This window comes from Aotus nancymaae, unplaced genomic scaffold (genome assembly GCF_030222135.1).
Source record: "Aotus nancymaae isolate 86718 unplaced genomic scaffold, 86718_ANA_hifiasm-v0.15.2.pri h1tg000020l, whole genome shotgun sequence".
NCBI lineage: Eukaryota > Metazoa > Chordata > Mammalia > Primates > Aotidae > Aotus > Aotus nancymaae.
This window is the reverse complement of record NW_026988432.1, coordinates 69,161,705-69,174,708: the sequence shown is the minus strand read 5'-3', so window position 1 is coordinate 69,174,708 and position 13,004 is coordinate 69,161,705. Positions and strand designations below refer to the sequence as shown.

Sequence of the window (13,004 nt, the reverse complement as noted above, 5' to 3'; positions counted from 1 at the left end):
GGAACTGGCACCACTGTTTGGCTAAGCCAGAATCCTGGGCACATCACCCTCTATGCTTCCCTTTCCATCACTGTCTCCCTGCCCTCCCAACAGTTTTCAAGCTGTGCCTATTTTGCCTCTGGAATGTCTTTCTCAGTGATCCTCTCCTGGTCTAGCTGGTATCTCTACCCTGGATTATCATGGCAGCTGCTTAGCTGTCTCTCTGCCTTACAGTGCTGCCTGTACCCATCTGTTCTCCGTACCACAAACAGAGTGAGCTTCCTGAAATGCAAACACAGTCAAAACACTTGCTTGTTTAAACACTGCAAGGCCTTCCTAAGACTGTGGGAATATTTCTAAAGACATAATCCTGGCTGATAGCCCCCGGAGGACCTGGCCTCTCCTGACCTGAAGCTTATCCCTCACGACTCACGATCCTCATCTTCCAGTCTCCGTGATGCAGTCACTGTGAGCTTCTGATGGCTACTTCCTTCCGTAGCTTCACTCGGCTGCTTCCTCTGCCTTCTCCTCTGACTAACTCCTCTTCATCCTTCAGCCTGCACTGGGACTGGAAGGCCACCTGGTTCATGCCCCTGCAGCTGGTTATATTCCCTTAATGTGACCTCATGGTTCCCTGAGTGTCTCCTACTGTAACACCTGCTGGTCTCAATGTCTGCATCCCCTACAATTCACACGTAGAATTCCTAACTCCCAAGGTGATGGACAGGAGGTGAGGCCTTTTGGAGTTGATTGAGCGGGAAAGCAGAGCTTTCATGAATGGGATTACTGTCTCTATAAAAGAAGCCCAAAAGTAGTCTCTTGCCTCTTCAGCCAAAATAGGATGCAGTGGGAAGATGGCCATCTACTAGGAAGTGGGCCCTTGGATGACACTGAATCTGCCCAAACCTTGATGTTGGACTTCCCAGGCTCTGGAACTGTGAGAAATACGTGTATACTATTTACAGATCACCGGCTTTATGGTATTTTTGTTATGTCAGCCCAAATGGACTGAGACAATACCAGGTACACTGTAGCACAATTTCTCGCTCATGTGCCACTTTCCTGTTAGTCTGTAAACTCTGTGAGGGCAGAGGTGAGCATCACCTCTTTGTAGGCAGTGAAAGAAATGAATGAATGAATGTGAATTCTTTGGACACACCATTATGAGTTCAATGCTTACTGATCAACTCATGGCTTTTCTTTAATTGGCATGAACTGTACTCTGAGCCACAGTTATCACTCTCACTATAACATGAAGGGCACAATTTCTAAACAACTGTGACAATTTTGAGAAAAAGACACTGAGGAACATTCATATTTGAGAGATGGGCAAAAAAAGAGGTTTCAAAAAAGACCTAGAAGCCTGAACCACAAAGGAAAAGGAAAATTAGGAGAGCACGTTGCCTCAGGAGCCTGAGGAAGACTGCTTCCAAGTGGAAGTTCATCAGATAGGTTATGTAAGGACTTCTGCAGACCAAATGTTTTGGGAAAGTCAAAACAGATGCATTTACCTGCAAAATACCAGCTGTTTATGTACAAGTAAATAAGGTTACTATTGGGATGAAACATTGTACTTTGCTCTGAAAATGATGTCCTGGGTATTAGAAAATGATTATAACAATGAATTCCAGAGCAATGCTGTACATAAAATAAAGTCTTTGTCACCTACATAATGAGGGCTGGGCATGCCACAAGGCTCCTTTGACAATAGGGATCTTTCTATTTGACTCCAAGTTAGGTAACAGAGGCTGACAACTGCCATCATATAAATGGACCTTGGAAATAAACAAAATAAACATTGTGTTTATCATGGCAGGAAAAGAGAACAGACTCTAGGGAAACTATAGGTAAACACAGATGTATTAGTCTAAACCCCAAGCTAAATAATAGATATTGGTAATTTCATATAATACTACCCAGTATCCATCAGCTGATTCGCACTGAGAATCTGATGGGACCTAGGCACAGTCTGAGTCTCTGAGAGGAGCACACACAGCAGCTGGGGGCTACACAGCTGGTCATCAACACCCACCCCCACCTCAGGGCCCTTCACTTTATTACCTCTACCCAGTTTTTTTCCCTAAACTTCAAGATCAAGGGCAAAAACTGAAAGAATAATGGAGTCTAGGGGAAACAAATGGGTAGTAATGCAAATCAGGTAAGTGGTTCAGAGAAGAAAAGCAGGTGAGTAGCGGGAGGTAGATGTAAGTGGACTGAACTCTAGACCAACGTGGCATACATTGCTGTTTGTCTGAGACCAGACTGAGCCACTCCTAGAGAACTGGTGGATTCTGAGAGGTTCAAATTGACCAGTGAACCTCTGGCCTTCCATGGCATCCCCATTCCTTGTGAAGCCTGAGGGTTACATAGGTTTTCCTGTTACCGTTCTATTTTAAAGGTCTTATGCTAAATTCTTCTTGGATTGGTTTTGCTGGAAGGGATTTCTTAACTTCTTGTGAGTTCTGAAAGCAAGCTCAGACAGAAAACATAGTGCAATATTATTTCAGGCAAGTTTCCTGGGAGAAACCACCTGATTCCATGGCCTGACCCACCTTGATGCCAGGATCTGGGAAGCTTTTATATCAGCCACAACATGTAGGAAATAATAACTCATGAAGACTCTTCTTTGCAGCAGGAGGAAGGCAAAACATATGCTGTCCCAAATGATTCCTGCCTCCCCACTGGGTAGTGTACAGGGTGAATTAGCAGGAGCTGTGGCAACAAAGTAGAAAAACACAAATTAAAATTAACATCCGTTTTCATTGTCATTTTATAAAATCTGGGGTATAGTCAGGCTTGGGAAATAAAGGCATAAAAGCAGCATTCTGAAGCTCTGACTTATTTATGAGTTGATTTATTTACAAGGAGGTCACACATTTCCAATCCAATATCAACATAGATTCATAAGGCTGACCACGTATCGAACTCATCATACTATACGGTTCAGGAGGGCCACATTAACATGGAGGCCTCCTGAGTATCTCTCTCTTAAGAAGAAAGAGACCCTCAACAAGGGCCATGGAGAAATAATATCCAGTGCCAGAGGAAATACTCTCCTACAAAAGAAAACACCCATTCTGGGAATGGGCTATACCCAGGGGTAACCAGCAAAATAATGAAAACAACATGGTTTATAAGAAGGAATATCAATAGTATGTCTTATCTTAAGTGAAAAACAAAGTCCCAGTGAGGCTTCAGCAAAGCATAGCCTTCTAGAAATAGAAGCCACATAATAAAAAAAAATAATCTTTATAAAAAAGACTGGGTGTGGTGACTCACGCTTGTAATCTCTGCACTTTGGGAGAATGAGGCAGAAGGATTGCTGGAGGCCAGGCGTTCAAGATCAACTTGGGCAACATCTCTACAAATGATTAAAAAATTAGCCAGGCACGGTGGCACAGCTACTCAGGAGGCAGCTACTGTGGTCCCAGCTACTCCAGAGGCAGAGGTGGGAGGATCACTGGATCCCAGGAGTTCAAGATTATGGTGAGCTATGATTGTGCCATTGTAGTCCAGCCTGGGTAACAGAGGCCCTGCCTCAAAACATTTTTTTAAAAAACTGGATAAATAATAAAAAATAAATAGGCAGAGAGAGCACTGTGTCCAAGTAACACCCATGGGTGCCATGGTAGACCACGTGTGATGTCATCCTGGGTTCTGGTACAAGAGGCAGGGTGGTGGCAATGACACTTCCACCTTTGTCTCAGCAGGAGTCTAATTCTGGAAATCGTCATGCTCTTCTCAACTGTTTCCCCGAGTTTGAAGCTCTCTGAGCTTCCTAAGGACAAGAGGAGCCTGAAGTCAGAGTTACTTGATGACCCAAGATGTTAAGTGGAGCAACAGCAGGTTTGAGTGGGATTCTGGAATCCTTCCTAATTATGACTCAAAAAGTCTGGGGAGTTGCTACAACACTACATCCAATCTCCAGATCACAGACTCTAAGTCCTCAGAGTTTCAGAAGTTTCAAGAAGATGATCAAAGAGGCTTAGCATAAGGCATCTCATATTATAGACAATAGATTCACAATGTACAGTTCTATAGCCTCCATCTGGAGATAACTGATCCCACTTTTATCTCTTTATTGGCTTTGGCCCGCTTTTAAAATTAGAACAATACAACTATCCTCCCTCTTCTGCCCTTCTGGTCCCACATTTGCTTTTCATACTTACGCATTTGATAGCCTTTGACTGTGCAGGCCAAGCTGAAAGCTTGGATCAACCAACAACTATTGTGCACCAATGTTCCAATGTATCCACATGCTCCTATCTGAAAAACAAAAGCGGGGCACAATGCTGAAGCTCTGCACACAGAAAGAAATGTGGTGTCTTATAAGTATTCACAAGGTCTCAGTGGTAATGATTCTAGGAGATGCCAATTGTACCTAAAAATTCAGTCACCCTGTGGTAGTGCTTCAGGAGCAATGTAAATTCCTGGGGAAAATTAAACAGAATGAGTAAAGGACAGGTCTTTTATGTAATGTTTTCTGTACTTGGAAGCACCACTTTTTCAAGAGGAAATCCTGTGTGATCATAGAAATAAATCTCAACTCTGTGATAATGAATGGGTGTGCATTGAACCCTAGAACTTGGAATTTGGTAGAATTATTTTCTTAAAATCCAGATAAATATAACTATGCTGTTCCCTAGAGGTCATCCCAGACTTAAGCTGCAGGGTGTAGTTCTTAGAACAGAACAGAGTATGTGTTTTGAATCTTGTTTGACTGATTCTCTTGGTAAAGAAATACTTTTTGTAGATTGGCAGGTGGTTGCCCCATAACAATGAATTTCTTGTTATAGTTAAGTTTAAATCTTGAGCTGGAAAATGTTTGTACAAGTATGAATCATTGCAAGCTAACACATAAAAGTTTCAGCTGCATTGTGTGTATTTCCTGGGAACATGTGAGGAAGGAGAGTATCATTAGGATTTGCTCCCACAGTAGTGGTTACTCAGTATGGATTCCCCAACCCTAGGAATATTCCAGTCCTACACTGTCATATCCTGTTTTTGTTCCATTTTCCAGGCTAAGAATGCCTTCCTCCTTTGTCTCCCTGAAGACCCTTCAATCTATTTATGAGTCTTTGATGCATTCACATGGCATTGTCCCCAGGAAGCCTCTTCCCAGCTTCTCTAGGCTAGATATTAGGCATCCTTTTTTTTGCTTTGTTTCTCAAAAATGTTGTGATAATTATCATTAACATACTGCATCATAATTATTTATAAGTAGGTCTACCTTCCTTTTTAGAATGTGAATTCCTTGAGGGCAAAACTTCAGACCTGTTTAGCTCTAGTTCTTCAATATATCAAATAGTGCTTAGCAAAAAACAGGTCTACAATACAGGTTTACAGAACGAATGAATAAACGAACTTTGAATCCATACATTTTCCAAGCATGGCTGTGAAATCAGCCTCTGGCAACAGATCCCTCACCATCAGACTGGCTTTAGAATGACCCAGCGTTCTGTTGTCCTTTCTCATGCTCTCTTCAACAACTCTCAATGCTTCTCCAAATGTAAATTGCTGTCAGAGGGGTAAAAGCGCCCAGTAAAAGTCACTTTCACTGTCACCTAGAAAATGGACTTTCAATGGACTTCAGACAAAATAAATTATCCAAATGACTATTCATGGCTACATAAACTTGGCTTTCCAAGACCTCTAGACACAGAGATACACGCCCCCCTGCCAAAAATCAAGGAGCTTTCACAGTTGAATTGCCCGGGGAGCTCATCCCTAAGTAGCTAGGAAGGAGATTTCCTCACTGCTCTCTCAGTGCAAAAGCAGTTACGGCCTGGGAGGTGCAGGCACAGGGATAAACTTTAAGTGGGCACCAGCCAGAGAGCTATTAACTCCTTCAGCTCAGGAGAGGTTGTTGCTTAATTTCCTGCAGCATTAAATCACTGAAATGGTGTCCTTGTGTCCTGATAGGTTGATGTGACTCTGGAATTACCAGTGGGCAGTGTGAGTTACCTGTCATGTGAGGGGAAGAGTTTGCTCTGAAACATAGCTACTTAAGAGCAGAGCAGCCAAGCTTTGCCGGGGCCTGGTAGGGGTTCCATTAACCTTATATTGCTCTAAGTGTCCTAATCTGGATGTCTGTACTCAGTGGGAACCAGAAAGCTGCATTTTCTCTTCTATCTACCCACATCTTATGAGTGCATAAAACATTCTTGCCTGCAATAGCCCATTCTGCCTCATTCCTACCCCAACCAGTGTCGTAGAGAACCAAGCTCATTATATCTCATATTTCTACAGTTCTTTCTAGATAAGAAGGTTGCTTTTTGCCAACATGAAACAGCTTTTGAAAAGATTCAATGGCTCCAATTCAGCTCTTAACAGGGCCACTTCATAACTCACAGCAACAGTGATGACAAATTATTCCTCAGAAGAGACAGAATTTTAATTAGTAAAAGACATTTTAGAATTTATTCCTATGAACACATATCCTTTAGCCACGTGCCCTTGAAATGGTGAAAATGAGCAAAAAGGATTCTGTTTAACATGGCAAGACAGAGAGAAATAAATGGGTTTTGAATTCTGAATTTGCAGCATCTTATTTGGGGCTTTTAAGAGAGCAACATGACAAGCACTGGGCTTTTAATAACCACGAGTGGGTTGTTTACTCTTACATGGAAATCACAAATGTGTTATGCAATGGGGACCACTTACTGACAGGATATTTTTCATCGTAATCACAAAAACGTTGTACGCAATCAGCCAGTCCCAGTAGCGCAGGATGCTCTTGATGGGTTTCAACAGCAAATCGCCCCCAAAGAGCAGGAAGTAGAAACAGGCCACCAGGTACCCCATGCAAAAGATGCTAATCCTGGTGGTGCCAGTGATGAAGATGATGGTGAGCACGAACCAGAAGAGGTAGCTGAAGACGATCACTTTGGACATGTCTAAGTAAGATCTGGAAAACAAAGCCAGCGACAGAAGGACAACAACAACAAAACGAACAGAAGCAGAGTCAGGAAAGTCTCCTTTAACAAGGGAAGAAATTCACGCTCTCCACTATGACTTGCAAATCAGACTACGAGCTTTAATTTAATCCTGGTATCTAGGAAGCCCTCAAATAGTTAGTAATGGACCAATAGATGAGCTGTGGAAATCGTGTATATGCTTCTCACCACCTTATTCAAGCCAAATTTCTCACAAACAACATTTTCTGCTTACCACTTGAGTATTCAAAATTCTCCTTTATTTTTCTGTGCGAGGCATGAATCATAGCATGGCAAAAGAAATTCTAAGATACAGATGCCTTCTGTCTAGTGAAAGAAAAGCTAAGAATGGATGAACTAATTCCTTTGATAAACTAGAAGTTAAATAAATTTATATTGAACACAAAGCTTTTATTAGAGGTGGAAATCTTTCTCTACAGATGAGAAGTGATTCTGACAAACTATCCACAACCATGGTGGGCCTTTTTTGTTCTTTTCAGTACTCTGGTTTCGGAGGCTCTCTGGCTGAGTCAGGATTCCCTTTTGGGGGCCACCCATCCCTGCTGCTTTCCTGATGGAAGGTGAGGCCAGCGCTCAGGTGTCAGTATTGCAACAAGCAGCAGCTCTAGCCTACTGGTCAATGTCATCTGACAGCAGTCACACCTGCAGGTCAAGTCCCAACTGCATTTCTTGATCAGAACTTTTTGGTTTTGGGGGCTTTGTTTTGGTAGTTCCTTTTGCCACGTTTGGGAAGAAGCATAGGAGAACAAATTCTGGATTAATTTTTTGATTAATGAATTCTTGTTTTGTAGGACATTAATATGTAATTGCTTAATAAAATATGCACTACACTTGAGCTATCCAGCATTATTAGGGGATCAGTTTGAGTTGTGCCTTGGTACATTTTTCAGGCAAGTGAACCTTTAACCTTTACTCTTTTTAAAGGAAAACACTTAAATATTTTTATAATTTTTTTTCTAAAATACATAAAACTCTTCCTTGACTTCCTAATGGAGAGTGGAATGAAATGTCAGTATCTGTCTGTATCCCTGGATCATCACAAAGAAAGGTAATGATCTGGATGAGCCTGGGGGCCTTCTGAAGTGTGTGTGATTTGAATTCGGTGGAACTGGGCTGCTGGCATTTTGGGTATGCGTGCTGGCCCATGTGTGCCTGTGAGTGCAGGTTATTCTTTCCTTACATTTCCTTCCTTGCTTGCAGCAGTCAATTCCTGCTTTACCAGTCCCGGCCTTCACATTGAACCCACTTTGAGTCCAGAATTCATCAAACTAAGTTTGTGAGGATAAGTTGGAAAAAAAACCCAGTAAACATGCTTCAACAAGGAGCCTTAAGGATCTCTGAGTAGAGAGACTGAACCCTGGTGACAGGTACTGTGGCTAAGGGGCCACCTAACTATCAGGGACTCTGGCCACTTTCCAGAGATCCCAGTCTGCTGTGGAGCTGACCCCTGTGGGGGAGGAAGAGGTGAGCACGGCTGTGCTTCTCACCAGCAAGCGTGTGCACTGGCTTCCTACTCACTGCTGTGGCATTTGACAGGCCACTTCCTGAGGGGGGTCACTTTGCTGGCTGTCCTCATTGAGAAATAGAACAAAAATTTGAAATAACTAAAAAAAAAATCAGCTTTAAAAATCAATGGCACACAAAAGCTTTTCATTTGAGTTACGATTTAGGTTTTTCATGAATACATTTGAAATACTTATGTTCTCTTTGTAATAGTAAAAATATTGGGTTAGACTGACTGTCTTCTTAGCATCATAGAGAAAAAGTAAAAAATGGAAGTCCTACCTTAGATCAGTGCCTAGTCTGGTACTTAATTCACAAATAGAATGGTCAAGTCTATATAGCACATGGTTTTGAAGCAAACTCACTTCCTGATTTACTCAGTCCATATTGAGCCTCTTGTGCTACCAAGAGACACTCAAGTGCTTAAACATTCAGATTTGGGCGCTGGACTGCTTGAGTTCCAACCCCAGTTCTACTGTTGCCTATGTCTCATCCGGTTGTTCCAGTTTCCTCATCTCCACAATGGGGATAATAGCATGACCTCCTAGGGTTGGGGTAAAATGGCTCCATGTGTGCAAAGCCTGGAACAGAGCCTGGTGCAAAGGGAGCACCAGGTGACTGACAGTTATCTGTATTGGTATATGAACTGTGGGCTGAGAACTGTATGAGTGGGGATGGGGACAAGTGCAAAAGCAAGTTAGGTGTGATCTTCACCCTAAGCGTACAGCTTACCAACACCAGGCAGAAGATGATACACACCATGTAAACAGGAATCTCTAGAAGACCAGAAGCTGGAGAGCAACTTCAGGTGTGGGGTTGGCCGGCTAGGGTACTATCAGCGACCTGTCTCCACGTGGATGGCATACGGGTATGAAATGAGTCCCACAACATACAGCTAATAAGAGGGTATAAAAAGTCACAGCAGCTCCCTCAGACAATTGACTACAGTGGGCAGCTGAGTGGAGTCTTAGAGGCATTTAAAGACCGAAGACCTCACTGCAGAGGCAGAGTGGGCTTGCCCTCCGTAAAGTGGGCCTTGGGTGACAAAATCTCAACATGGAAACTCAGCGAATGCTGAAAGAGTGAGTGCACAGGGAGAAGTCTGGCATGGTTTAAACACAGACACCGTGAGGGAAACATGGCCCAGATCAGCTGTCATGAGGGTGGGTGGAATGGTGGAGGACGGAAAAGTTGCACAGGGTGGAATCTAGGGAGCCATCCCTCCTCAGTGCCTGGTGAATACAGAAAGTGAGGATAAGAAAAAGGAATGAAGAGGAGAGAGGGGAGATGAGGAAGACAAATGGAGGATGAGGAAGAGGGATGGGGGATAAGGAGGGGGGTGAAGGATGAGGAGGAGAGATAGGGGATAAGGATGAGGGATGGAGGATGAGGAGGAGAGATGGGGATAAGGATAAGGGGTGAAGGATGAGGAGGAGAGATAGGGGATAAGGATGAGGGATGGAGGATGAGGAGGAGAGATAGGGGATAAGGATGAGGGATGGGGATAAGAATGAAGGATGGAGAATATGGATGAACTATGTGGATAAGAATGAGGGATGGAGGATGAGGAGGAGGAGTAGAGAATGAGGAACACTTACAGAGGAAAGATGGGGATGAGGGGAGGGAAGAGGGATGAGGACATGCTACGGGGATGAGTATGAGGGATGGAGAATGGAAGAGTGCATGATGAGGAGTAAGAATGGAGATGAGGGAGTAAGGATGAGTAGGAGGAGTGGAGGATGAGAAAAATGAGGGATGATGAGGAGGGATGGGGATAAGAACAAGAGATGGAGGATGAGTATAAGTGATGAAAATGAGGAAGAAGGCTGGAGGGTGGGGAGGAGGCGTTGGGATAAGGATGAGCTATGGGGATGAAGAAGAAAAATGAAGGATGAGTAGGAGAGATAGAAGATGAGGAGGGATAGGGGATGAGGATGAGCCATGGGGATGAAGATGAGGGATGAAAGATAAGGAAGAAAGATGGGGGATGAGGAGGAGGAGGGAAGATGAGGATGAGCTATAGGGATGCGGAGGAGGGATAAGGGATGAGAAGGAGGACCCTCCACTAAAGAGCTGGTATTAATGGCACGAGTCAGTTTTTATGTGAACAAGAGGAGGAGAACTGAGGCCATAAAGAGGTGGTTTACACCGACAAAAGCAGATTCACTGCTACAATTCAGAGACTCAGCTTCCAGGCTACTGACCAACCTTGTCCAGCATTTATTAAGCTTCAATGTGTACAATTCAGCAGATCTATTTTCCAAGTATAGCAGAGAAAGTATAGAGGAGCAATGTAATGGAAACCCACACACACGAAAGTGGCTTTTAGCAAATGTGAAGCTCCTGTTACCTGCAGTGAATAAAATCTGGCACAGGGTTGTGCTGGCTGAAGGAGGCTGCATCGAGGTTCATGCAGATCTCGACATTGTCACCTGCCATGATCCGCACTGCAGCCTTGTTCTCGTCCTCAAAAATCTGCCGTTGTAGGGAGGCACACAGAAGCAGCATGAAGTCATCTGGCAAGACGGAGGTGAGATCACTAAGCAGCCTTGTCCTCTTCTGATTTACATAATGCAACACACAGTCATCACACAGCAACAGCCACTCCCCAGCTCCTAAGTGAGTTGTGTTCCAAAAGTTCATAGTAAAATTCATCCTGGAGTCCAATGTCGGGGTCAAGTCATACCTTCTCCACCTTGCAGGGCATAGAGTGACCACAGATGTGGCAGATGTGGCATAGAGTGCCATGGATGTGGCAGATGCAGACACTCATTTTTCTTTATCTTTTCCATCCCCCTTTGCATTTCTAACCAAAGACTCTCCCCAGAGCATAAGCCACACTGCAGATGCGGTGCGAGCAGGTGGAGATGGGGGACCGTGCATGAGAGCACAGAGCAGCCTGAGAGCTGTCCTCCAGTCAACTGCCCACAAAGGCCTCAGGCCAAGCCTGCCTAGCAGCCTGCACACAAGCTGCTTCCTTGCTTCTTAAACCTAAACTTGTTTAGGCAGGGCAGTCATTTGCATTTTCTTCAACACCCAGTACTCTGGTCTTTGGGGAGCTGCTCTGACCTTTGGATCACCAGCTGCCCTGTGAAGACCTTGGGGCTGCAGCCCAATTCTAGAGCACCTGAAATCTGGGAAGCATCTTCCAGCACCCACTGTCTCATGTTCAGGGAGAATTTTGCAAATCTAATAGGGCGAGTAGAAGCCATTAATGACTTGTGATATTAATGTGTAAGACAAGCCTTTACACGATTACGAAGTGTGGTGGAAGACACAAAGGCACTAACACATAGCACGTGAAGAACGATTAGCAGTAAACCTGGATACCAGCACTCTGTGGCCCTGCAGTAGAAACACTTACAGACGAGAAACACAGGGTTGGGCCGTACAATGAAATCTGGGAAGTACAGCCACTTTATGATGTTGTCGTTGAAGCTGGCACCCTTGAATCTCCATGGGTAATCTGCAGAAAAGGAAGTGGTGAACAGCAAAATCAATACTCTTCTTCACCACTCTTCTCCCAGCCGTCCACTTGGTAATGGCTTCTTCTAAAAGTAGACGGATCCAGGGAAGGGCAGGCTCACCTCGGCAAGGAGCAGGTGGGATGCCGATGCAGATGAAGTACTGGAAGGTGATGATGCATGCCAGGAAGCAGCAGTACTTGGGCCAGATCTCCGCGATGGCTTTTCTTCTGCGTCTATATAAGACAGCGATCAGCCAGCAGGCATGGATCATGGCATAGAAATCCATTCGCTGGCCAATCACGTTAACTGACAGTAGGAAACAGGTCTGTGTAAAGATGAAGAGAAGCAAAAAAAAAAAAAAAAAAAAAAATCAGGCTTATGGGAAAGGGGACTGGTGATAGGTGTCAGGTCTGTGTAGGTGGTGGAGACCCACATCCCTCAGGGCCAGACTGTCTGCACAGATTCACCAGCGCTTGCTCTTTTGAGTGTCTTAGCATGAAGACAGAAATCCTGTATAGATTACTACCAAGGGAAAAACTGACTAAGTAGGTATAATAACCACTTCGGACAATAAAGAGAACAACAATTTTTATCTCTTCATGAAACATGACCATTGCTACTTCATTCTATGAAGGCACAGGCACTATCACAACCATTTTAGCTTAAAATAGTTAATTTTGGCTGCAGCTTATGCTTTCAGAATTCACAAAAAGAAGATGAATATTTATTTATTTATTTGTTTAGAGATGGAATATCGCTCTGTTGCCCAGGCTGGATTGCAGTGGTGTGATCTCGGCTCACTGCAACCTCTGCCTCCTGGGTTCAAGCAATTTTCCTGCCTCAGCCTCCAGAGTAGATGGGTTTGCAGGCACACACCATTACACCTGGCTAATTTTTGTATTTTTAGTAGCGATGGGTTTTCACCACGTTGCCCAGGCTGGTCTCAAATTCCTGACCTCAGAAGATCCACCTGCCTCAGCCTCCCAAAGTGCTGAGATTACAGGTGTGAGCCACTGCGCCTGGCCAGAAGATTAATACTTTATTCTTGAAAAGAAACCTGTTAACACGGAAACTGATGGCCATGCATTTAGATGGCTCT

At 44.0% G+C, this 13,004-nt stretch overlaps 1 protein-coding gene across 4 annotated transcripts in view; it reads right to left on the bottom strand.

Moving 5' to 3' along the window:
• PIEZO2 (piezo type mechanosensitive ion channel component 2) overlaps positions 1-13,004 on the bottom strand; it is a 450,041-nt gene that overhangs the window by 67,875 nt on the left and 369,162 nt on the right. For all 4 annotated transcript variants that reach the window (XM_064379448.1, XM_064379449.1, XM_064379450.1 and 1 more), the window contains 6 exons: positions 12,026-12,230; positions 11,803-11,904; positions 10,789-10,954; positions 6,643-6,886; positions 4,149-4,245; positions 2,532-2,691 (listed from right to left, as the gene is read on the bottom strand). In XM_064379448.1, the coding sequence (XP_064235518.1) occupies positions 2,532-2,691; positions 4,149-4,245; positions 6,643-6,886; positions 10,789-10,954; positions 11,803-11,904; positions 12,026-12,230 (974 nt within the window). The remainder of the gene's footprint in view (positions 1-2,531; positions 2,692-4,148; positions 4,246-6,642; positions 6,887-10,788; positions 10,955-11,802; positions 11,905-12,025; positions 12,231-13,004) is intronic.